This window comes from Dipodomys spectabilis, unplaced genomic scaffold (assembly GCF_019054845.1).
Source record: "Dipodomys spectabilis isolate Male_0828 unplaced genomic scaffold, ASM1905484v1 ptg000229l, whole genome shotgun sequence".
Taxonomy (NCBI): Eukaryota; Metazoa; Chordata; class Mammalia; order Rodentia; family Heteromyidae; genus Dipodomys; species Dipodomys spectabilis.
In genome coordinates, this window is record NW_024870906.1 from 1,701,621 (window position 1) to 1,723,813 (window position 22,193).

Sequence of the window (22,193 nt, forward strand, 5' to 3'; positions counted from 1 at the left end):
GTGCAAACATTTAACTCCCCTGGAGGGGGATGAGGTGACATCAAGTGTCTGTGCTCCCCCTCCCCCCATCGTCAACCCACAGGGCAATAGCCACGGTTTCAGTGCACGCTGATCAGAAGACACTGGTTCATCTAGCTTCCATAGGACCCGAACTTCATGTCTGACCATTAGTCACAGAAGTTAAGGCAGAGCCACGACTCCCTGCCATGTGGGAAGGAGTTCTCTCCCTAGATTGTCCTCACCCCTTGCAAAGTCAGGTGGAACCCCAGTAAGGCCTTGGGGATGGGAGAAGGGGTCTCACGGGGCTGCTGTCCAGTGACCCTCTGGCTCCATAGGTTCTGGCCCAGGCACACACAGAAAGTGTGCAGCCGTCTTAGTCTAACTCCTGCTGCCGGATGAGGTGACCCACACCTCTGCCTCCTCCCACACTCAGGCCTGAGAGTTCAAGGCCAAGCTTGAGATATCTCAACAACAACCACAACACACCACAAAGCCCACATCTGGGCACTTGGTAAGGAAAAGGCCTACCTTGGCTCTTGATTTTGGAGGCTGGGAACGTCCACCTTCCAGGCCACAACCTAGGGAAGGGGGCGTCGTTTGTGCCACTGGTAACTAGGTGGTGGGCAAAGCACAGTGGGGGCACATGCAGAAGTGGCCACGGCCTCACGGTAATGAACGTGGTCCCAAGACTGAAACCACCTCCAAGACTTAACCCTGAGGGAGCTGCCACGGTGACCCAAACACCTCCAGTCGTTAAAGTCTCCCTACCTCATGTACCCTTACCTTGGGGGCAAGTTTCTAGCATAGGAACCTTTAGAGGTAACCATGTCCACAATACTAGAAGGACTGCAGACCCAAAGTAAGTGTCCACCTGCCTGTCCAGACAGTCCACTGAAGACAAGAGCCTGAGTCCCCATGTCCCTCAGCCTTCAATTAGTATTGCCTCCCTACCCTCTCCACAAAGACCAAAGTCAGGCTCCGGCATACCACCACCGCACAAACATTGTTACTAATCCATGGAGGGAAAACAGGTGTGATTATCTTTGTTCTGAGGAAACTGAGATCCTGGGAGGTAAGAGCCCTGCTTGGTTCTGCCTGCTCCCACGTCCACCATTGCTGTATTGACAGCTGGACTGGAGCTGAAACAGGACTCTGAGCCTCGCCCGTAGTTCTCCATAGGCTCCAGGCACTGTAACACTAGTGTTTCCATTTATTCTCACTGATCACCATGAAATGGCCCAGGAGACCACTGGAAAAACTCAATGGCCAAGCATGGTGGTTGGTATATGCCTGTAATCCTAACTACTCAGGAGTTAGAGAGGTAGGAGAATCCAGTTTTGAGGTTGGTCTTGGGGCAAAGAATGAAAGAGCTATCTGAAAAAATCACTAAAGGGGGGGGGGGAAGGGAGGGGAAAGCATATCTCAAGTGTGGGGCCTTTCACGTGTGAGGTCCTGAGTTCAAACCCCAGTACCACCAAAACAACAACACAACCCAGCTTAGGTAATGTCTAAGTCACAAACTTCGCGGGGAATGTGTAGGCTCCTTTTTCTCTCCTCATTAGACAAATGAAACCTCTGTTCCCCTACTCCCTGCCCCTCCACCCACAAAGAGAATGCTAAGAAATTCGAACAGGGGTCAGAAAAGTAGGGGAGTGATGAGATCTGTAGTCCATGTGTGGAACAAAAGAACAATCGTGTTATTTCATTAATACATACAAGCAGGAGCTGAGCTTCTATTTGCCAATCACTCAGCAACTATTTTTTTATGAAACAAATATAACCTACAATCTCAAATACATTCTTAAAGGTACCATGACCACTTAATGTATATGTTGTACTTGGAACATCAGATTTCCTCTCTGGAGAAGTTTCTTTGGAGGTAGCTACGGAGCTCAAGTGAATAAGATCCTGCCCAGCTGATTGACACTGCTGTTATGGCTTCTGATAGAATCTATCTAGGGGCCTGCAGCTCAGCAGAGTTTGCACCCAGGAGCACTCGATCTGTGGACTTTGAGCACTGGATCCATCCCTTCGATTGGAAGGCCTCATCCATGTTACTTGAAGTCTGCAGCCTTAAAAAAAAAAAAAGTGGGCAAACCTACAAAAATGATGTACTTTGTGTGATGCATTCACCAATGACTGCGGCCTTACATCATCGAGTAGCAAAAAAGAATGGCATGAAAATAGGCGGATCATTTTCATAATAGCTTTTAGCATTGTAGAGCTAGAAATAGCCAAGAATCCCCGCAGGAGCTCCCAGCCCGAGGCGATCCCGATCGTGGAGGAGAGGGGGGTTTCTCAGTGGGAATCCTAGGTCCCAGGCCCATGCGTTCACTTGGTCTTTGAGGCCCACACCCCACCTGCAACTTTTAACAAGCACCTGCCTAATTATGCGTGGAGCATTATTGCTTTTACAGAGAAACAGATTCTCTGGACCTAGCTAGATCCTCTTAATTTCTCTCCTTTACTTTTGCCTTTATCTGTGATGAACAACAGAACCTTTGTACACGGAAGCTGGGTGTCCACGGGTGTGTGGTTTCACAGAGACCACCGTGGTGGGAACACTGAACATGCTCACGATGCTGGACCTTGGACACAAAACCCTGTGCGTGCTCATGACACACGACCTCGGAAACAAAGCCCCGCGCATGCTCACGATTCTGGTTTCTCACATCGTGCCTTCCCGAGTCCCAGTTCACTTGGTCGCTTTGGTGCAGTGTGGTCACTTTTGTCTTGCTTTGGGGGGTGAGAGGGGTCACCGTTTGCTCCCTGGGGAAGCAGATTTTCAGAGGTAAGGGCAGAGAAGCAGAAGATCACACAAGTATTAAAACAAGACTAATGGTAACCCAGGCCAGGCTGAGCACCTGTCTGCACCGCTGAACTGCACATGCAGGAACTTAAGTTACTGTTTTCGAAATATTTATCATCTACTTAACCATACTTGGTCAGAACCACATATAATGATTCCAGGAACAAGGCAGGCTCACTTTTACTTTTTTATAGTTGTTTATTTATTGTGCCAGTCTTGCGGCTTGAATTCAGGGCCCGGACACTGTCCCTGAGTTTTGTGCTTGAGGCTGGCGCTCTACCAATTGAGCCATAGCTCCATTTCCAGCTCTTTAGTTGCTAATTGGAATAGAGTCTCACAGACTTAGCTGCCGGTCTGGCTTCCAGTCACAATCCTCAGATCTCAGCTTTCTAAGTAGTTTTAAAATTATAGCGGCGAGCCACCAGGGGAGCCAGGGGAAGGCATGCTTGCTTCATACTAAATGAATTCTCGTCAGAAAGCTGGGGGTTCCAATACCAATTGCATGGATAGGAAAGGCAAGAAAGAAGCAAGCAGTTTGCGTTTTTATTAGTTCCCTGACGAGATGACAGGAGGACCCCCCAGGTCAAGACGCAAGGCACAGGGCTGTAGTGAAGGAGCTCCTGGGCTTCTCGGGGGATGGGTTTTGAAGAAGGTGTCAATAAAGGACCTATTACAACATTCATGATTGCAATTCGTTAAGAGTAACGACAAAACTAAACACATAATAAACTTTAAAATACATTTCCATTTTTAATTTAAAAAATAAATAACAGCAAATCTGAACAAAACTCTTCTACTTCAATGCACAGCACTTAATCGTCTGTGCACGAACCCCAACTCGTTACAAAATCATAGCAAAGGAGTTTTTCACCAAGTTTGGATGAACAGCTCACAAAGAGTGACTGAGAGATGAGTTTGGGCAGCATGTATAGGAGATTAGCTTTGGCTGAGCTTGAAAATCCACCTGGAATCATTCATCAGAAAGGCAAGCTCTTCTACTTGTACGTTAGAACTGATGGCTTAACTCTGAATCCAGCCAGAAAATATTTTTCCAACTTATCTTTGTAGACTTCTAAGGAAGCAATGTTTATCAACTCCCCAAATGACACAGGGAAAGACAGTATGACTATAGAAACAGAAGTCACACAGTAGACCAGGCTGATAAAGTCTGAAGACAATTACGGCCATGGCTTTGTTAACAAGATTCTACAGAGAATTATGGTAATTTGTGTCAACATTTCAACAATGTACACAAGAACCATTATTTCAATGTTCATAAATCTGTTTTTTGGTGGTTTTTTTTTTTTTTTGGTAGTCTTGGGGATGTAACCCAATGCCTTGAATCTACTAAACAACTACTCTACTACTGAGCTACATCCCCAGTCTGAATCATTTGGTGTTTAAAAGAAAAAAAAAAAATCAAAGCATATGTCAAAAGTTAAGAGTCAAAGGTCAAAGCACCAAGTTGGGATTTAAAAATAAAAGGAGAGGGGGAGGGTTCCAGTATGTGGACCTCAAAGTTTTAGTACAGAAGTTTCCTCCTAAGTTGCCTTCATTTTGGTTCACTTAGAATGAAAAGGAGCTAGGCTGCACAGGATATGGGAGACTATGGACTTTCTGGAAGGTATATAACTGTATAGTTATTATTATGTATGGTGGTATGAGGGGTATCTCTCCCCTTTGCGTGATACCTGAGTGAAAAAAAGGCACAAATTTGTGGGTCCTTCTAAATAAAATCTTTCACAACACAGTGCCCCACACCTGTGGACACCTCCTGGGGTGGCAGGAAGAGTCTTGCTTGTGTCTGTGACACGGGTACCTCTAATATTTGTGCCCTGAACTGTGGGAATGGCCCATCTCTGTTTTACAATAAGAAGTTGCCCCGCTACCTGGGGGAGATAAAGAGTTAACAAAGGTAGGTTGTTCTCACAAATCCCGCTCCACACTGTTTTATTCTGAGTTTGCAGTGAGCTTCCCTGGCAGGAGAGCATGACTAAAACTCTAGAGTCTAGGAGGGAAGCCAAAAGAGTAGGGGAGAACTGTGGCCCAGCACCCTGAGTTAGGGCCACAGTGTTAGCTGAATACCCTGTCCAATCCTATAGCACACGGCTATATGCTATTTGCATTGAATATCGACTCGCTGCATGCTGAGAGCTTAGTCCCGTGTCCCGGGATCTCAGTAAGAACTTAGTACGTACTGGATAGAAATGATCTTCAAAAAAGCAGTCTCAAGGCAAGATGAGTCATCAGGATGAAGAGGGAGAGAAACAAACTATAGAATAATCCTTACAGAGCCTATAACAATTTTGAAGGGCTCAGTCTCAGAGCTCCCAATAAGGAAAAATAAAGGCTAGTTCCACCCCTTTTCTCCTTTCTCTTCTATTCCAAACGTGATCTCTGCTGTCTTCCCCTTTGACTCCAGGGCTGGCCTTATGTATGACTTTTTGTCAAACACGTGACTCTTCTGCTCCACAAACTTGCCAAAGAAGCGGATCGTCCAGTCTCTCTACAATCTCATACTGACAAGCCCTTCCTGGCTTCTGGAAGTAAAGAGCTATTCCCACCTCCCCCCCCCCCCGCCCCCAGTAATTTGGAGAGGGAATCATAAAAGAATTCATCTGGGCACTGGCAGATCTGCTCAGAGAACACCAGGGTCTCCCATCTGCCTCTGTTGCCTCCATTTTGCTCTGCAGGCCTTAGTGCTTTCCCTTTAAGATCCACTCCCAACCTTATTAACATTTTCTCTCCTCATAAATTACCATGTAAGACGTGCCCCCCAATGCCCTGTTTTGGAGAAGGGCTGTAGGTACAGAACTAATCTGCACACACACTCCTCATTATGTCGAATAAAAAGAAATAGTATCAATAATGTCCTTAGGGTATTCTACACCATACCTAGGCCTCTCAGAGAGAAGAGAGGCCCAACTCGCAAGTCCTGCGAGCCTCCCAGGATCCTGTGCGGCAGGACCATCCACGCTTTGCAGAGCGACAGAGCGAATGCTCAGAGGACTCCGGTGCTCTGCAGGAGTCTGCCAAACACTGGAATTTGAGATAAGTGGGTTTAAAAATTGAAAGCCCATGTTTTGTTGTTGTTTTTTCATAATCACATTGGAGGCTCTCCTGAGGGCAAAGAATAAGCATTTCCATAACTCTTCTAGAATGTGTACGCTACATTCTGGAGTGGTGGTGGGGCTTGTCTCACAGGCTTTGGTTTTGTTGGTCCTTGCGATGAACACGGCGGCTGATGATGCACACGAACTAAGAGGCTGGCAGCCCAATGCTGGTCCTCATCATCTGAAATCTCTCTCTGTACTCTCGGATATGGGGGGAAAGGACTTTGGGAGAGGTCTTGGGGGAGACCCTTTAGCATCTTCTCCCCTACCTCCAGCCTGAGCTTGCCACCAACATCGAAACACTACCAAAATAACTGGGACATTTCAAACCCTGTCCAATAGGGCTAGGTATTAAAGACCTTATCAGAGATTTCTTCCAGGTGGATGTGTCATCAGGGGACAGCTAGCAAGCTAGTTATTAGTAAGATACAAGAGCACCACTTCTCGTGTTCAGCTTCGACTTCTTTTTACAAGGAGTCTTCTATGTGGCCTTTAAGCTCCCTGGGGTTTTGGTATGTGTATTCTATTTGGTCCTCCAAATCACTCAAGTTATCATTCTGACAGGCCCACTGACATTAGTACCATTAGTAATCAAATTAACTCCATGATCAAGAAGAATAAATAATCAAAAGGAAACACTGCATTCTCCAGGGTGAGATCAGGCAGCAGACTCGGGCTGCTGCGTCATTGCAAAGATGATGGAACAGAGCTGGAGAACCGGGCACTGTGGTCCCATCCAGCCAGGGATGTGAGCCCCAGGGCGGGAAGAGGAGCAGAAAGTCTGTGTGCAAAAGAGCTTCGAAGGAATCTCTGGTCAGGAGCAACACCGTTCACGTGGAGTGTGGATCACACCTGCAAGCGGTGGGCACTGCAGACACAGCAGCTGTCGGCTCCCAGAGTGCGCCTGAGGCCAGCCACTTCTACCACACTGCGTGCGTGGCACAGGGCTGTGCGTGGGAGAAGAGGAAGCAGATCCAGCCTTATTCTTCTGCAGCCAAACTCAGACTCCATCCGGAAGTTGGCTCCTGAGCTGTGCTCCCCTCACTGCACTAACCAGCCTCCACTTCTGCAGTGGAATCACGGTGAAGATGAGCTGGCCTGGCGAGCATGCACGCATGGGCAGCTCTGGAATCCCAGGTATACTGGAGGCCAGGAGCACGGCCCCAAGCCTCTACTGCAGCTTTTGAAAGAACAAAAGTGGTTGTGACCTGCTGAGCAGTGTCCTGGCCCTCTAAGCAGCCACTCTCCCGAGACCGGCTGTCTGGCAGTGTGTCCAAGGCACTGGAGGTGCAGAAATGTGGACGGACAGGTCCTCACTGCGCTCCCGGCTCCGAAGGCCCCAGGCCGGATTTCCTTGCTTTGGGAGGGGGTGGGGGTGGGGCTCTGGCTTCTCTGCGGACAGGCAGTGGGGGTGCGATCTGGGGAGCAGACACATGCCTTTAGAAGGGGGTCCTCTCCTCTCCCTGCCCTCCCTCAGTTTCCAAACTCTGCTTTGGCTTTGAATTGCTATGTCAGGTTAAAAGTAAGGTTAAAAAAATGTGTGTGTGTGTGTGTGTGTGTGTGTGTGTGTGTGTGTGTGTGTGTGTGTGATTTGCATTTACACTCCTGGTTTCCCTTGAGCTGATCAGAAACACACACACACACACGTAAACACATTCATTCACACATACACATATGCGCACACACATACACACACACCCCTGAACACCTGGCATATGCCTAGCAGTCATCAGTCCATACTTGTGGAAGGAAGGAAGGAAGGAAGGAAGGAAGGAAGGAAGGAAGGAAGGAAGGAAGGAAGTCAGCCATCAGAGGGCTCCCCAGCAGGACTGCCTTGCACTCCACTCAGAAGTGAATTCTGGGTGTGAATCCAGACACTAGACCCCACTGCAGCCCAGTGTGAGGGGCAGAGGATGCGTCTTCCGTGGGCAGCGTGAACAGCTTTCCCCAGTCTCTAGCTTTTAGGGATGGACGAGGGTCAGCCTCCATGATTGACAGCCGGGAATCCTGTGCTGGGACTGCTGTGCTCCTGGGGGAGGGCTCTGCGCCCACCCCTAGGGCCCCCACACATGGGACAACCACACCCCGGGGCAGGCTCCTACCTCAGCAGAGTTCCTCTGGCTGTTCTCATAGGGCTTGCTTTTGGGGGGAGGTGGAGGGGGCGCAGAAGTCACCAGTCTTTCTGTCTGCAAGGATGGGGAACCTGGAAATGACACAGGAAGGGAAGCGGAGAGAAGCAATGCTGGCCACAGGGCACCTGAGCCAGGCTGGCCAATCAAATTGCTGGAGCGCGTTTCTATGGTTTCAGTGATGGAGAGAAGGCCTCTTACCCCACCCTTCACTCACCAAAACGCTTCCCAACACGTTCCCAACTGAAAATTCTGTTTTTAAGATTATTATTATGAAGGTGATGTACAGAGGGGTCACAGTAATATAAATCAGGTACTGAGCCCATTTCCTTTTGGACAACGTCACCCCTTCCCTCGCTCTCTCTTCCCCACCCAAAAAGTTGTACAATCCAGTTTCTACTCAGTGTCCAGTGAGTACCACTGGTGCATTTGTTCACCCTTTGCTCTTCCATTTCTGTGTCCCCCCAATATTCCTTTTTTGTCCATTTGTCTTCAAACTAGTAAGCTGAACATGAGAACGTTTTCTGGGACTGAGGGTATTTTTCTGTAGTCTGACATGCCGCTCAGGGAAATACCCATATCCACCCAGAAATCACCCTGCCATGCCTGGCTCTCAGGCCATCCTGTGTCCCATTAAGCACTGGTAGATGGACTTCCCTTAAGGCTCTGGGCTACGGGGTCTTTCTCATTTGTCTCAAGCATTTGCATAACAGTAGTTCCCCATGTCTCACTGCCTTGTAAGATATGGCATTAAAGCTTTTTTCCTGCCCTTTTACAGGTCTCACCACTCAAGAGTTGGTTCCAAAGTTACTTTACCCTGACCTGTTTCAGCCTTCACGTTCCTCATCTATCCCTTTGCAGCTGTGAAGGGACCAGCTGCATTCTTTGCCTGTCTATGAGACATTTAACAGTCCATCCTGCACCCAGAGGCCCTGCCCAACCTCGGGAACTTCTAGTATTCCCTGAACTGAATCAACTTTACAACAGTCTGGTGTTTTATGTGGTGGGTTTGGTTAAAAACATGCCCAGATTTCATTAAACAACAATAACGTAAGAACACGTAAGAGGCACAAGATAACTTACTTAGGGTCCTGGTAGCTTTGGGCGTGAGCGGAGGTGGACTCAAGGGCGTGGAGGGAGGAGGAGGAGAGCAGCTAGGAAAGGGTGTCAGCCGACTGTCTACCAGCTGGAGACTCTTGGGCCTCGGTACTTTTCTGGCTGGACTCTAGTGAGCCGAGAGGAAACTAGATTAAAGCATTCTGACAGGGAGCAAGGGTGAGATCAACAACGCTCTGGACAGCACTAGAGGAATCTGCACAGGGCTGAGTGTCAGGAATCACTTTTAAAGGTCACCACTTTATCCTCCGGTGGGCACCCTGGCAGACACCCGAACTGGGCATCACTCTGACCCACAGAAGCTCTTTTGGCTGGCTGCAGCGTCGTTTAAGTGGGAAATAAGCCATCTCCACTGCCCAGGAAAACATTGCCCTTGCCACTCTTTAACAAATGGATGTGGCTCATGGAAGAAAAACAATCATGCTTGGGCTGACTCACAGAACCACGAGTTCATGAGGTGACACCCGTTTTCACTGTGGGCACAAGGTCTCATCGCCACTATTGATTTAGAGACACGAAATTCTCCAGCACGCGTTTCTACCCACCGCCTGTGACTTGGCTCCACCGCACGCTGGTGAGGCGGCTGCCGAGAGGCCTGGCTCCCCACAGGCACTCCTTCATGGCTTGCCCCCTCTCCCGTCTCTTCCTTTTTCCTTTCTTCCCTCCCCTTCCTTTCCTTCACTCCCTCCCTTATTTTGCTTATCTCTGTGTTTGGTTGATCGCTCGTTTTACCATCAGTTCCGGCTCTGGAGCTTTCTCTGCAATGACCTGAGACTTGCTCAGATTCCAGTCTTTTCTCTTGAACCTGCTGATTCGGTTCTCACCGTCCTCTCTGAGGGCGACATCTTCAACTCTGGCACCTGACGAGGCCCTGCGCTCAAAAAGGGGCTCCAGGATTGACCTATGAGCCAGGAAGGAGAAGGAAAGTCACCCACGGGGGTCACAGGGTGGGGGAAACTGACTGCCAAGGATCAGGACCAGGCCTCCCCCAGGCCAGCTTTACCTGAATTTCTAATAATCAATTGCTAGTGAACAAACATCCTGGGGTAGGATGTACAGAAATGAGACTATCAAATGCATGCAGAAATATATTCCACAAAAGGAAGGAAAGAAAGAAGAAAGGAATAAAGGAAGGAAGAAATGAAAGAAGATAGGAAAGGGGGGAGGGAGGAAGGAGAAAAAGAAGGGAGGGAGGGATATTTTCTACCTGTGAGATTTCATATCACATGCGTATATCATTAATTCATGCAGTAAATACAAATGATAACACATATTTCAAACAATAGAAAGGAAGAAAAGGTCGGTGGGTGCCCACAAGGGCAAGGGGTCGCAATGTCTGTGAGAAGGTGGTAGGATCCTGAGATTTCATTTTTAATTTGCAGTAGCTGCTTTTCCTTATCCTCAGCACTAAGGCTTGAACGTGGGGCTTTGTGCTGGTTTAGCTTGCTCTCTCAGCCGGTATTCCACTACTCAAGCCACATCTCTAGCCTGGTGTTCTGCTGACTAAGTGGAGATGGAGTCTTATGGATTTTTTTGCCCCAGCTGGCCCGGACCACAAATCTATGGATTTGAGCCTCCTGAACAGCTGGGATTATAGGTATGATCCACAGTGAGCCTGATTTGGGGCTTTTCTCCTGGGGAATGACCATGTGTCCCTTTGGTGACCCAGGCAAACATAACAGGTAATAACCAGCCTCCCCCCGCCCCCCCCAGGAGAGTACAGGTGCAACCTTACCCATCAGATCCTGGCCTGGAAGAAGTGTTTTCCGAGGAGTTGGAGGAGGTGGAGGCCACGGAGGAGGCCATGGAGGTGACAGACAGCCTCCGCAGAGTGGAGGGCATGATGTAGGGCAGCACGAGGGAGCCCGTGCGGCTTTGCTTCCTCCCCGTCAGGTTGGATGGCTGTAAAACACACGGCCGCTTGGGGTGAGGCGGTCTGGAGGATTGACGCAGCTGCCCAGTTTGTTCAATTTAAAGAAGAAAAAAGAAAGAAAGAAACAAAGCCGGGCACTGGTGGCTCACGCCTGTCCTCCTAGCTACTCAGGAGGCCGAGAGCTGAGGATCGCGGTTCAAATCAGCCTGGGCAGGAAAGGCCATGAGACTCTTATCTCTAATGAGCCACCAAAAAACCAGAAGTGAAGTGGTGTGCACTGATTTGAACTCAGGGCTTTGTGCTGGATTAGCTTCCTGGCTCAGCTGGTATTCAGCCTGGCTTTCTGCTGATTAACTGGAGATGGAGTCTTATGAACTTTTTCCAATGGGGATGAAGCTTATAGCTCAAGCGGCAGAGCACAAAAGCCCAGGGAACAGGGCCTAGGCCCTGAGTTTAAGCCCTAATTCCGGCATAAAAATAAACCATACATAAAAAGAAAGGCAAAGGCAGAAGAAGACAGTCACATTCTCATTTCTCTTTGTGTCTCTGTGTGTCTCTCTCCTGCCTCTATTTCCATGCTCTTCCTTGCTATGCTTCTGCTGTGGCTGGGAAAGCCGGCCAAGGTCATAAAAGGGAAACAGGGGCCTGGGAACCGCTGAGGTCGATTCGGACGCAGCTTACCAGTGTGATGACCCCGTAGAGCTTCTCTACTTTCTCCTTGAGTTCCCGGAAGCAGGAGGACAAGCGGTCGTGCAGCGGCTTGAGCTGCTCCGTCAGCTTCTCCCCATGGATGCGGATTCCCTCGGTGAGCAGGGGCATCTGCAGGGATGGGCAGAGCAAGGATGGCGGGCAGCTCAGGAGAAGGGGGAGTCGGGGCAGGGCAGAAGCAGGACAGGTTAGCCGGTAGGGGCCACTATGGGATACCAACACCACTTCTCCACTGAGGGAAGGCTACGTGAGGTCACAAGTGGACCCAGCACCACCCAGGAAGGGCTGGCGAGAGCTGGGGCTGATCCCACCCAACTCTGGCTGTTTCTGTAGATCAGCAAGGGATGGGCCTGAGAGTCGATGGCTGTACTTTCTACCACTGTCCATGAAATAGAGGCCGGGAAACCAGTTTCTTTTGCACGTTCATCTCAGCTCTGGGGAGGCTCTGGTTAACAGTTTCTGTCCAATAGGACCATGGCTAGGGTGTCCACATCAGGCCATGCAGATACAGCCCTGCCTGGAGAGTATCATGGAGCCAAGCGCTGTGGCTGCCCATGGAGTGCAAGGCCCGCATCACACACCTGCAACACCCTGCACCTGCGATGCTCTGCACATTGCAATGCTGTACACACCTGCGGTACCCTGCACACCTCGAATGCTCTGTGTACCTGTAATGCTATGAGTCTCTTGAGCAGCTCCACCTTCTCCTGGTCTTCAGGATGCGCCTGTAAGTACTTTTCTGTGAAAAAGGCCTAGAGCAGAGGAGATATGAGCATTCATTAGGAATGCACCCCCCTTCCCCTCCTCCCTACACTTGATCTTCACAGTGACACAAGAGGTCTGGAAAGGTGAAATAGGTCTTCAGTTCTCACATACCAGCCGTGTCTAACTACACATTCATTCCTTTCCTGGGCAGTCCTGCTCCACGGCGGGTGACTGAAGAGCACCGCTAACCAGTGGTCTCTCTGGGATCATGAACATCCCTTGCCAGAGCTCATTGTCAGCAATCACCAATCCACATATGGGTGAGCACACGTGTGCTAATACAATAAAATCATCCACAGGGCTGGGAAGGTGGCTCAGTGGTAGAGCGCTTGCCTTGCATGCCTGAGGCCCTGGGTTCGATTCCTCAGCACCACATAAGCAAGAAAAAAGCCGGAAGTGGAGCTGTGGCTCAAGTGGTAGAGTGCTAGCCTTGAGCTGAAGAGCTGAGGGACAATGCTCAGGCCCAGAGTTCAGGCCCCACGACTGGACCCAAATAAAATAAAATAAAATAAAATCATCCACAAAAGCGTCGTCCAGTGAAAAACAGATTTCCCAAAAAGATCAAGCGACAATATCTAAAGGTTAATAATCACGTGTACAGATATTAAACATGAGAGCCAGCGGTGTAGCTCAATGGTTAAGCACTTGGCTAACATGGGGAAGGCCCTGGGTTCTATCCCAGCCTGGCAACAAAAGATCTCACGAAGAGGCTGACGTGACTGGTGGTTTTCCTGTCTTCCACATGCTATGAACTGCTGTGCATTTGTTTCCTACTATATTAATACCTGCCCTTTTTCAGTAATCATCTATCCAAAAGGTTATATTGGAGACAAAATGGGGTGTAGAGGTGAAGGCATTCTGAGGAGAATGTGTGCTGGCTCTGTTTATGATTTCCTGACAAAACCATGCTCACCAATCAATGCTCAATCCTACCACTGAGGCCCATCAACCAATCAATGCTCAATCCTACCACTGAGGCCCATCAACCAATCAATGCTCAATCCTACCACTGAGGCCCATCAACCAATCAATGCTCAATCCTACCACTGAGGCCCATCAACCAATCAATGCTCAATCCTACCACTGAGGCCCATCACGGGGGAATTAAAAACTCAACATGAATTCCCAACATCAGCTTTACAGAGAGGACCACATAGGAGCTAGGGGAGGGAAGAAGTTATTGATGATTTCATTCACTGAGCAGAGCAATGAAAACAAACAAAGAAACACCCAACAGAGCACAGAAGAGGAAACAGATTTCTCAGCTGCGCTAAGGCTCCACGGAGGCCGTGGCTCGGGTGGGGTGGGGTAGGGTGCTCACCTTCTCGTAGTTGGAGAACCCCCCCATGACGGCGGGGTCCACAATGCCACTGAGCAGCATGGACAGCGGGTGCACGGAGAGTGACCGGTCCCACGTGTGCTGCTGCACACAGTTGCTGATCCGCTCGTTGGTCAGCTCCATGGTTTCTATGGCATTCTCCAAGGGGCTGATTTCCTCCTGGAGGAGGAGCACAGGGACGCGGGATGTGTGAGCCCTGCCCACAGCAGGGGCGGCAGCAAATGTAAGCATTCCCCTCAGGCCACTGGACTGGCATTCTGCTAGTCTAAATTAGCTCTCTTTTCTGCAGCAATGCCGCTTTGATACAAAGTGAGCGATTTAAAATAACCTTAGCAGGGCAGGGTGGCTTACGATTGTAATCCTAGCTACTCAGGAGGCTGAGATCACGGTTCAAAGTCAGCCTGGACAGGAAAGTCTGCTAGACTCTTTTCCCCAATGAACAATCAGAAAACTGGAAGTGGCGCTATGCTCAAAGTGGTAGAGTGCTAGCCTTCAGTGAAAGAGCTCAGGGACAGCTCCTGGGTCCTGAGTTCAAACCCCATGACCATCACGACCACTAACAACAAAAGCCATCCCAGGCAAAGGAATCCAATTAACCAGCATACTCAGCAGTAGAGCTGTGGCTCAAGCGGTAAATCACCAGCCTCAAGCAAAAAAGCTAAGCATGAGTGAGAGATCCTGAGTCCAAGGCACAAGAACAAATGGCCTGAGCAGGTGGAAGGACGTCTCCTGCTGGCAAAGATTCTACAGAAAATGTGAGAACAAACACATCAGAGGTGTGTTCCTCAGGCAAAGTTTCCTCAGATAGTTTTGTGGCGCGCCATGACAGGTGAAGAGAAGAGACACTCTCACACGGCCAGCAGCGTCTACGGCGAACGTTCTCTGCCTCCTTGGTGAGGAGAAGCTAGTGGTCTCAGAGGCCTGTGTGCAGCCAAGTACAGGGTACCTTAGGACAGATTCTGTGCTGACCCAAAGTCAGAGACGACAGGTGGATTCAGATCTTCAGGCTGAGCTGGGATGGAAATCATCCCTATGTAGGATATAGCCTTAGAGGTCATTTCCTCCTAGGCAATGTCTTCAAAACCAGGTGTCCGGAAAAACCACCTCCTTGGTTTGGCCCATTGTCAGCCCCATGGGGTATTCCAGAGTTCATTCCTAAAGTCTCAATCCAGAAAATGTACCTAAGGCCTGGAGGTGTGGCTCATTGGTAAGAGTGTCTGCCTAGCAAGCACAGGAACCTGAGTCCAAACCCCAGTACCACCAAACCAACCAGAAATTATGCTATGGAATCTATCAAACTTTAGCTCACATTAAAGAAACCTCCTCCTCCCTTTCATACCAGGGCCTCATATATGCTATGGTAGCCCTCGAATGCTGAACTACATGCATAGTCCAGGAAGAAATCTTTTTTGTTGGTTTGTCAGTTGTGGGGCTTGAACTGAAGGCCTGGGTGCTGTTCCTGAGCTTTTTCGCTCAAGGTTAGCACTCTACCACTTTGAGCCGCAGCTCTACGTCTGACTTTTAGATGGTTACCAGGAGATAAGAATCTCGCAAACTTTCCTGCCCAAGCTGATTTTGTGCTGTGGACCCTCAGATCTCAGCCTCCTGTGTAGCGAGGATTACAGGTATGAGCCACTAACACTAACCTGGGGAAATCGTTGTGAATATCTCTGTGTGTGTGTGTGTGTGTGTGTGTGTGTGCGCGCGCGTGCATGCACTAGTATGGGGGATAAATCTCCCTTGCCTTTTTCTGCTCACAGCTGGTGCTCTACCATTTGAACCATGCCTCCAGTTCTGGCCGTTTGCTGGTTAACTGGAGATAAGTCTCTCAGTCAGCCTGGGCTGACTTTGTCGTGTGATCCTCAGATCTCAGTTTCCAGGGTGGCTAGGACCACAAGCATGAGCCATCAGTGCCTGGCTCTGAACACCTTTTTACACCCAGTTTATGTTGAGTACCATGTTAGGCACTACAGTTACAGAAATGATTAAGATATACCACCATCACTCACCATCTGGTGGAGGTTGCTTCCAAGACCCCAAGCATACCAAAATTTGTGAGTGCTCATAATTTGGCATACAATTTGCATGCAATCTATATCTATATCTATATCTTCCTGATTAGTTTCATCATTACAGAACCTAGTACAATTTAAATACTATGGAAGCTGCAGTTAGACTGTATTGCTCAGGGAATGGTGACAGAGTCTGCCCATGCTCGCTGGCTACAGCCATCCTAACCCTCATTACTTAGTCACAGTCAGTCAGGCTGGCTAAGTCTGCCTTGGTTGAGCCTTTGGGGTGGTGCTGTGGACGCAGGGGCCCACTACCACTCAGGCTGTGGGGTGTTTATGGCCTTACTGGGAACTCAGGACATTCAAACATGGTGGGTCTGAAATGTGCCCAGGTTGTGACAAGGCACAGACCAAGGGCATGTAACCCAGCTTGAGTGTTCCAGAGACGGCTTTGCCGAGAAGGCCACTTGGTGGGAGCTGGTTGGGTTCAGAAGACATCTGAAGCAGAGAACAAGACTCTATCTGTCACAGAGGGCTGAAACAGCACGGAAGTTCCAGTATACATCCTCTTAGGATGGGAGCAAACGAAGGGAGACAGGGGGAGCCGCTGAAGGGAGGGAGCGGAGGCCAGCCCCGTGCTATAGGACCCAGCAGGAGGGGGGCAAGGCGGGAATGTGAACTTGACAGAACACACATAATGGTGGCGTTTTCATGATGGGATTCACACTCAGAGGCAGACGGGAACGCGGGCTGAGAAGGTGAAGGCATGGGGGCGATGGGAGGCTTTCCAGATGGCCTCAAGCAGGGGTGGATGAGGGCGAAAACACATTCAGCAAATGATAGGATGGGCAGCGGCCAAGGGGGAAGAGCCAGGAGGACTGGGGGAGGGGGGGGGGGGATGATGGGCCGAGAATCCCAGGAGGGAACAGCAGGCTGTGGGAGAGACGAGGTGAAGGACACGGCACCCCTGCAAGCATTGCAGCAAGGAGGCTGGCTGCCGTCAGATTGTGGGGGAGACGAAGCCCCTGGGGCCATCAAAGACTCATTCACTGTGGTGACCTTCACAGTCGGTGTTGAAACATCGACTGGTGTACAAGCGCGCCTTTTATTCCTCCTTTGAAAAACACCAAGTTAGCCTAAGAAGTCTGGCCAAGCTCTGTGTACAAAGGCTGCTATTATATTTGCAGACAGAAAGCTGAGTTTTGTTTTTTTTTTTGTCCCTTCCTTTCTGAGTTATAATTTCAGATGACTCACCGTTGAGATCTGCTTGACTTCGAACCACTTGAGAATCCCAGGAAAGCTATAGGCCGTGGTGTACGTGGTCCGCTCAATCCACATGGTCTGGGGCAGGAAGGAAGACAGAAGATGAGATGTGGGATTTGGCAGAGCCGCTCTGGCTGGGGAAAGCTCCATCCCCACAGGGCCTGTTTCCACACAAGACGTGAACATTCTGAGTGTTTCAGGCTCCCCAGGATCACCCAGCTAGGCCCTCGTGTTCTAAAGGTCCCGGGGAAAATGATGTTGGTCAAGATCAAGTCGAAAGAAGTCCCAGAGCCATTTCTGGAGCCCCAGTGTGGAGTTTTCCAGGCAGGTGACTCCTCTTGTTCCCGGGGGGACCCCCATCTCTGCTGTGGGTGCTGGTGAGGGTGGAGGCCTGAGTAGGATTCCCAGGGCACCTCATTTGAGAGGAGAAATGGGGTACACTCACAGCAAACTCATTGTCAGGGTCTTTTTCCCCCTTCCGGAAGGGCCGGGAGTAGCTGAACTGCTGCACTTCATTGGCGCGGTAGTAGCTGCGGGGAGAGAGCAAGCTTGGGGCACCTCTTCTCACAGCGCCCCAATGCCTCCATGGACCCTCCCCCCCTGCCCTGCACCGGGACTGCCTGTGTGGAAGTCCACCATGGCTCCATCTCTGAGCCAACAGTGCCCACACCAACCCCACAGGGGCGCACCTCCTGAACCTCATGTTTATTTCTCCATGACGGTTTTCCTTGCCCACCTTCCTGGTCTCATTCGCATGGCTCTGTCCCACCAACCCATCTCTGTAGTCTTTTAACTTCTCAAGAGACTGTTCTGGGATTCCCAACCCTAGTGAGTCCTCTAGTGGAAAGAAGAGCTAGGGATCTGATGCCTAAGACTGAAGTTTCTTGATAAACACCAGTGGCTTCTGCCCATAATCCTACCAGGGATACTGAAATCTGAGGATCCCAGTTCAAAGCCCGCCCAGGCAGAAAAACTTGTGAGACTTTTATCTCTAATTAGCCGGCTAGCCAGAAGTGGAGGTGTGGCTTAAGTGGTAAAGCTGTCCTTGAGCAAAAAAAATCCAGGCAAGAGCAAAAGGTCCTGAGTTCAAGCCCCAGTACACACCCACACCCCCACACCCCAGGCAAGAGCAAAAGGTCCTGAGTTCAAGCCCCAGTACACACACACACACACACACACACACACACACACACACACACACACACACACACCCAGGCAAGAGCAAAAGGTCCTGAGTTCAAGCCCCAGTACACACACACACACACACACACACACACACACACACACACACACACACACACACACACACCCAGGCAAGAGCAAAAGGTCCTGAGTTCAAGCCCCAGTACACACACACACACACACACACACACACACACACACACACACACACACACACACACACACACACACACACACACACGGCTCTTATTTCCCTCCACTTAAAAGACAAGTCATATCTCTTTGAACTTCCAAGCTTTCCTCTTGTACTCAAAATAGAGTAAATAGTAGGTCTTCCAAATTAGAACGAATTTAAGGATTTGCTTTTGATTTACTCCAAATAAAATATAAAGGAGAGAGAATTCACCTTGAATTCGTGTCCTACTTCAAGGCCTCTTAAGTGATGGGATTACAATCGTGCATCACCACGCTCTGCCACACACACACACCCATACACACACATGAAAAGTAAGAGCTCCTTACTTTAAGATCTGCTCTGGAACTGGTTTGTCCTTGAGGCTGGGTGGCAGGCTCATGACTGGCTTCACGGTAAAACACTGCATGTCTGAGAGCTTGTTAAGGAAAAGAAGATACTGGTCTTGCAGTGCTTCTACATCACTGCCAGAAACAGCACAGGTACCAGGCATCCCTTCTGATGCTCAGACTACACCACACCTCCTGATGCCTCCCAAAGGCAGGAAGGGATTACTGTAGGACACTTGCAGTCAGACGCCATCCTGGCCACAGGAAACCAGGCATCAATGCAATAGTGAGAAATAAGCGGTCAGAAATGGTTTCAACAGATGTACAGGTATGTATAATGCAATACATATCATGCAATTATATATGTGTATAGTTACATCTGAATTAAACATGCATTGAGTTTTTCCTTGTCATTATTCCCTAAATGGTAACCAGTAACTACTTGTATGATGTCTATATTCTATTGGAGATTTTATCAGTATATAGGGTGGGGGTGCAAGTTCTATGCAATACATATGTGTGTGTGTGTGTGTCTATGTGTGTGTGTGTGTCTATGTGTGTGCTGGACCTAGGGCTTAAATTCAGGGCCTGGGTGCTACCCCTGAGTTTTTTGCTCAAGGCTAGCACAGTACTACTTGAGCCACAGCTCCACTAACAATTTTTTTGGTGGTTAACTGGAGATAGTCTCATAGACTATCTCATGCCTAGGCTGGCTTTGAACCGCCATCCTCAAGTCTCAGCCTCCTGAGTGGCTGGGATTACAGATGAGAGCCACAGTGCCCAGCTGAGCAACACTATTTTACATAAGGAACTTGAGCATCTGTGGATTTTGGAATCCGTGGCATGGTCGGGGTGGCTGGGGGAAGAGATCCTATAGCCAATTCCCTTGCAGATACCAGGGTTTCAAAGTCTATAACAGAGTGGCAAAAGAAGAAGAGGAAATCTCTGCTCTCAAGTTTCTTATCTAGCTATAACAATAGCCCTTTACTTTCAACACTCATTTATGATCCCTTCTCAGAGGACTTCCAGGAGGGACCTAGGATTTCCCCTGAACAGGAACTGAGTGATGGGCCAGGGAAGGGCAGACAGCCAGCTCCTCATGCCCCGCTGGAGACCATGCTCTCCAGGCAAGGATGCACTGCTTAGGGGAGGACTTGATGTCATCGCCAGGGGGTGTGGTACTGCTCATCTTCTCGGCATTGGGGAACTGGGTGAGCAGCCTCAGACTGAAGTCTTCTCGCCTCTCATACTCCTTCCCCCGGTAGATGAAGATTTTATTCTGCAAGTCAGAGATGGCAAGAGAAGTCATTAAGTAGGAAGAGGAGGATGGAAAATCTAGACTTGTAGAGATGGAGGAAGCCATTGTAACTCAAAGCCTCACTTTGTTCTTTTTCTATTACTGAGTAGTACTCCATCAGGTGGATGGAGTAGACTTTGTTTAACTCTATTCCCAGCTGGCGGATGGACACCATCTTTGGTGATGATGAGAACATCTCTATGATTTTTGGGAAGCAAAGAGTTAAAGAGTTCCTGGCTACAGGCTGGTACAGCTCCATGGCACAAGACACCTTTTTTGATTATGGTTTACACTTTACATTTATGTGTAATTATGGACCTTTCCCCCCAATTAACTTGTAAACACCAGAGGACAACGAGTTGTGCAATTGTAAGTGCAGGGTATTTCCAGCACCTTCCTTGAAACTGGTGCAGACAGATTTTTCAGTAGACTGTTCTGAATGAAACAATGTAATGGCCTAAACCCTTTCAGGACGGCCTCTTGGTCTTTCTCTGATCACGCTGCCTTTTGTAGGAGCAGAGAGTTCTAGTTTTCACTCCATAAAGCCAAAGTCACCCTGCAGCCATGTTTGAGAAAGAAGGACAACATCTTGGCAACCATCCCTTTCCTCCAGCCACCTGGGGAGTCATGTAACAAAGAAACTTCCAGAATCCCAGCAGTGTCCAGGGTTGTAGGGTGAGAGGCCAGAATTCAGGATGCAGCCTTCCGCCCCGACCTCCCACATGGAGGGTGGGACCATCAGCTGCAAACACACCCCGGCCATCTGGATCAGCACTGACGCCCTGCCCAGCCCGGCCCAGTGGGCTCCTCACCCGCAGGAAGGCGGGGAAGCCCAGCCCATAGTAGCCCACGGCGAAGTACTCCGGCTGCGGCCGCATGGCCTTGATGATGTTCTCATAAAACGAAGCTCGCTTTTTCTGCCAAACAAAACAAGACACTGCATTGGGAGGTAACAAGGACACAGCTAGGGGTGAAGTGGGGGTGGGGGTGGAGGAGAGCGAACAGAAAGAGAAAAACAGATCAGCCCGTTAGCTTTGCTGGTGAACAAGTAACACAAAAACAAAGGTGTTTGGAAAGTGGCCCGTGACCAAGAGGCTGCAGAAGGGAGTGCACCGTGACTTCCTCTGTGCTAGGAGGCAGTGTACGGCTTCCAGAAGTTTCTTTTATTTATTTATCCTTTTCGGTGCCACTCTTGGAGCTTGAACTCAGGGCCTAGGAACTTTCCCTTAGCTTTTTTTTTTTAACTTAAGCCTAGCTAGCCCTGGTAGAGGGCTGCCACTTGAGCCAGAGCTCTACTTCCAGCTTTTCACAGGTTAGAGATAAGAGTCTCACAGATTTTCCTGCCTGGGCTGGCTTCGAACCATGATCCTTAGATCTCAGCCTCCTGAACAGCGAGGATTGTTAATTCCTTGTTTTTAAACAGCAGAGCAGGGACTACAGTCGGGCTCCCTACACAGGCTGGGCATGTGGAGGTGGAGACACTGAGCACCATCAGGGAAAGGAGGAAGCCCGCAGAAAAGCATCAGGACCGGCAGAAGCACTGACAGCTCCAAGACACGCACAGTGCACAGTGCACAGTGCACCGGGGTGTGTGGAGGAACCAGGGTGGCAGGGACCCTGAGGCTTGTTGAGGAGAGCCAGCTGCGCAGGGCAGGCCTCCATTCTCCAAGTCTTTGGGTCCCGCCTCCCCCCCCCCCCCCCCCAGGCATGTCCCTTTTCAGTCCCAAGCCTTCCGGGGCAGATGATCTGGAGATCCATAATCAAGGCTTTGGGACCACACCTTGTCTATTTTTAAATAGAAGCAAGGTTCACTTCTGCGCTGGGGAGAGCACAGGGGCCTGGCCTTCCACCAGCACCTGGCTGAGCTGCCTGCTGCCCACACTCACCAGGAGGCTGCCCAGACCCTCGTAGTCGAACACCTTGCTCTCGTAGGTCTCCGCCAGTTCTTTGCTCAGCTTGATGGCTTTCTCCCACATCTGTAGAAGGGAAGCAGGGTGAGGCGGGAGCACAGGAGTCACTGACCCCTTGCTAAGGCTCCAGGGAGCTACTGGGAAGCGAGCCCAGG

At 49.7% G+C, this 22,193-nt stretch overlaps 2 protein-coding genes across 2 annotated transcripts in view; one reads left to right on the plus strand and one right to left on the minus strand.

Annotated features, from left to right (window-relative positions):
• The window catches only part of Kctd9 (potassium channel tetramerization domain containing 9), a 30,187-nt gene extending 27,100 nt beyond the window's left edge, over window positions 1–3,087 (plus strand). The window contains exon 13 of the transcript XR_006150411.1: window positions 3,077–3,087. The gene's annotated coding sequence lies outside the window, so the exon portion shown is untranslated. The remainder of the gene's footprint in view (window positions 1–3,076) is intronic.
• Window positions 3,088–5,381: 2,294 nt separating this feature from the next.
• Dock5 (dedicator of cytokinesis 5) overlaps window positions 5,382–22,193 on the minus strand; it is a 138,168-nt gene continuing 121,356 nt past the window's right edge. The window contains exons 39-52 of the mRNA XM_042697792.1: window positions 22,015–22,104; window positions 20,941–21,045; window positions 19,969–20,110; window positions 18,832–18,913; window positions 17,573–17,657; window positions 17,119–17,205; window positions 13,835–14,011; window positions 12,417–12,500; window positions 11,722–11,859; window positions 10,903–11,069; window positions 9,900–10,068; window positions 9,135–9,276; window positions 8,025–8,125; window positions 5,382–7,340 (exon numbers count right to left, since the gene is read on the minus strand). Of these exons, the coding sequence (XP_042553726.1) occupies window positions 7,236–7,340; window positions 8,025–8,125; window positions 9,135–9,276; window positions 9,900–10,068; window positions 10,903–11,069; window positions 11,722–11,859; window positions 12,417–12,500; window positions 13,835–14,011; window positions 17,119–17,205; window positions 17,573–17,657; window positions 18,832–18,913; window positions 19,969–20,110; window positions 20,941–21,045; window positions 22,015–22,104 (1,674 nt within the window). The 3' untranslated portion in view covers window positions 5,382–7,235. The remainder of the gene's footprint in view (window positions 7,341–8,024; window positions 8,126–9,134; window positions 9,277–9,899; window positions 10,069–10,902; window positions 11,070–11,721; window positions 11,860–12,416; window positions 12,501–13,834; window positions 14,012–17,118; window positions 17,206–17,572; window positions 17,658–18,831; window positions 18,914–19,968; window positions 20,111–20,940; window positions 21,046–22,014; window positions 22,105–22,193) is intronic.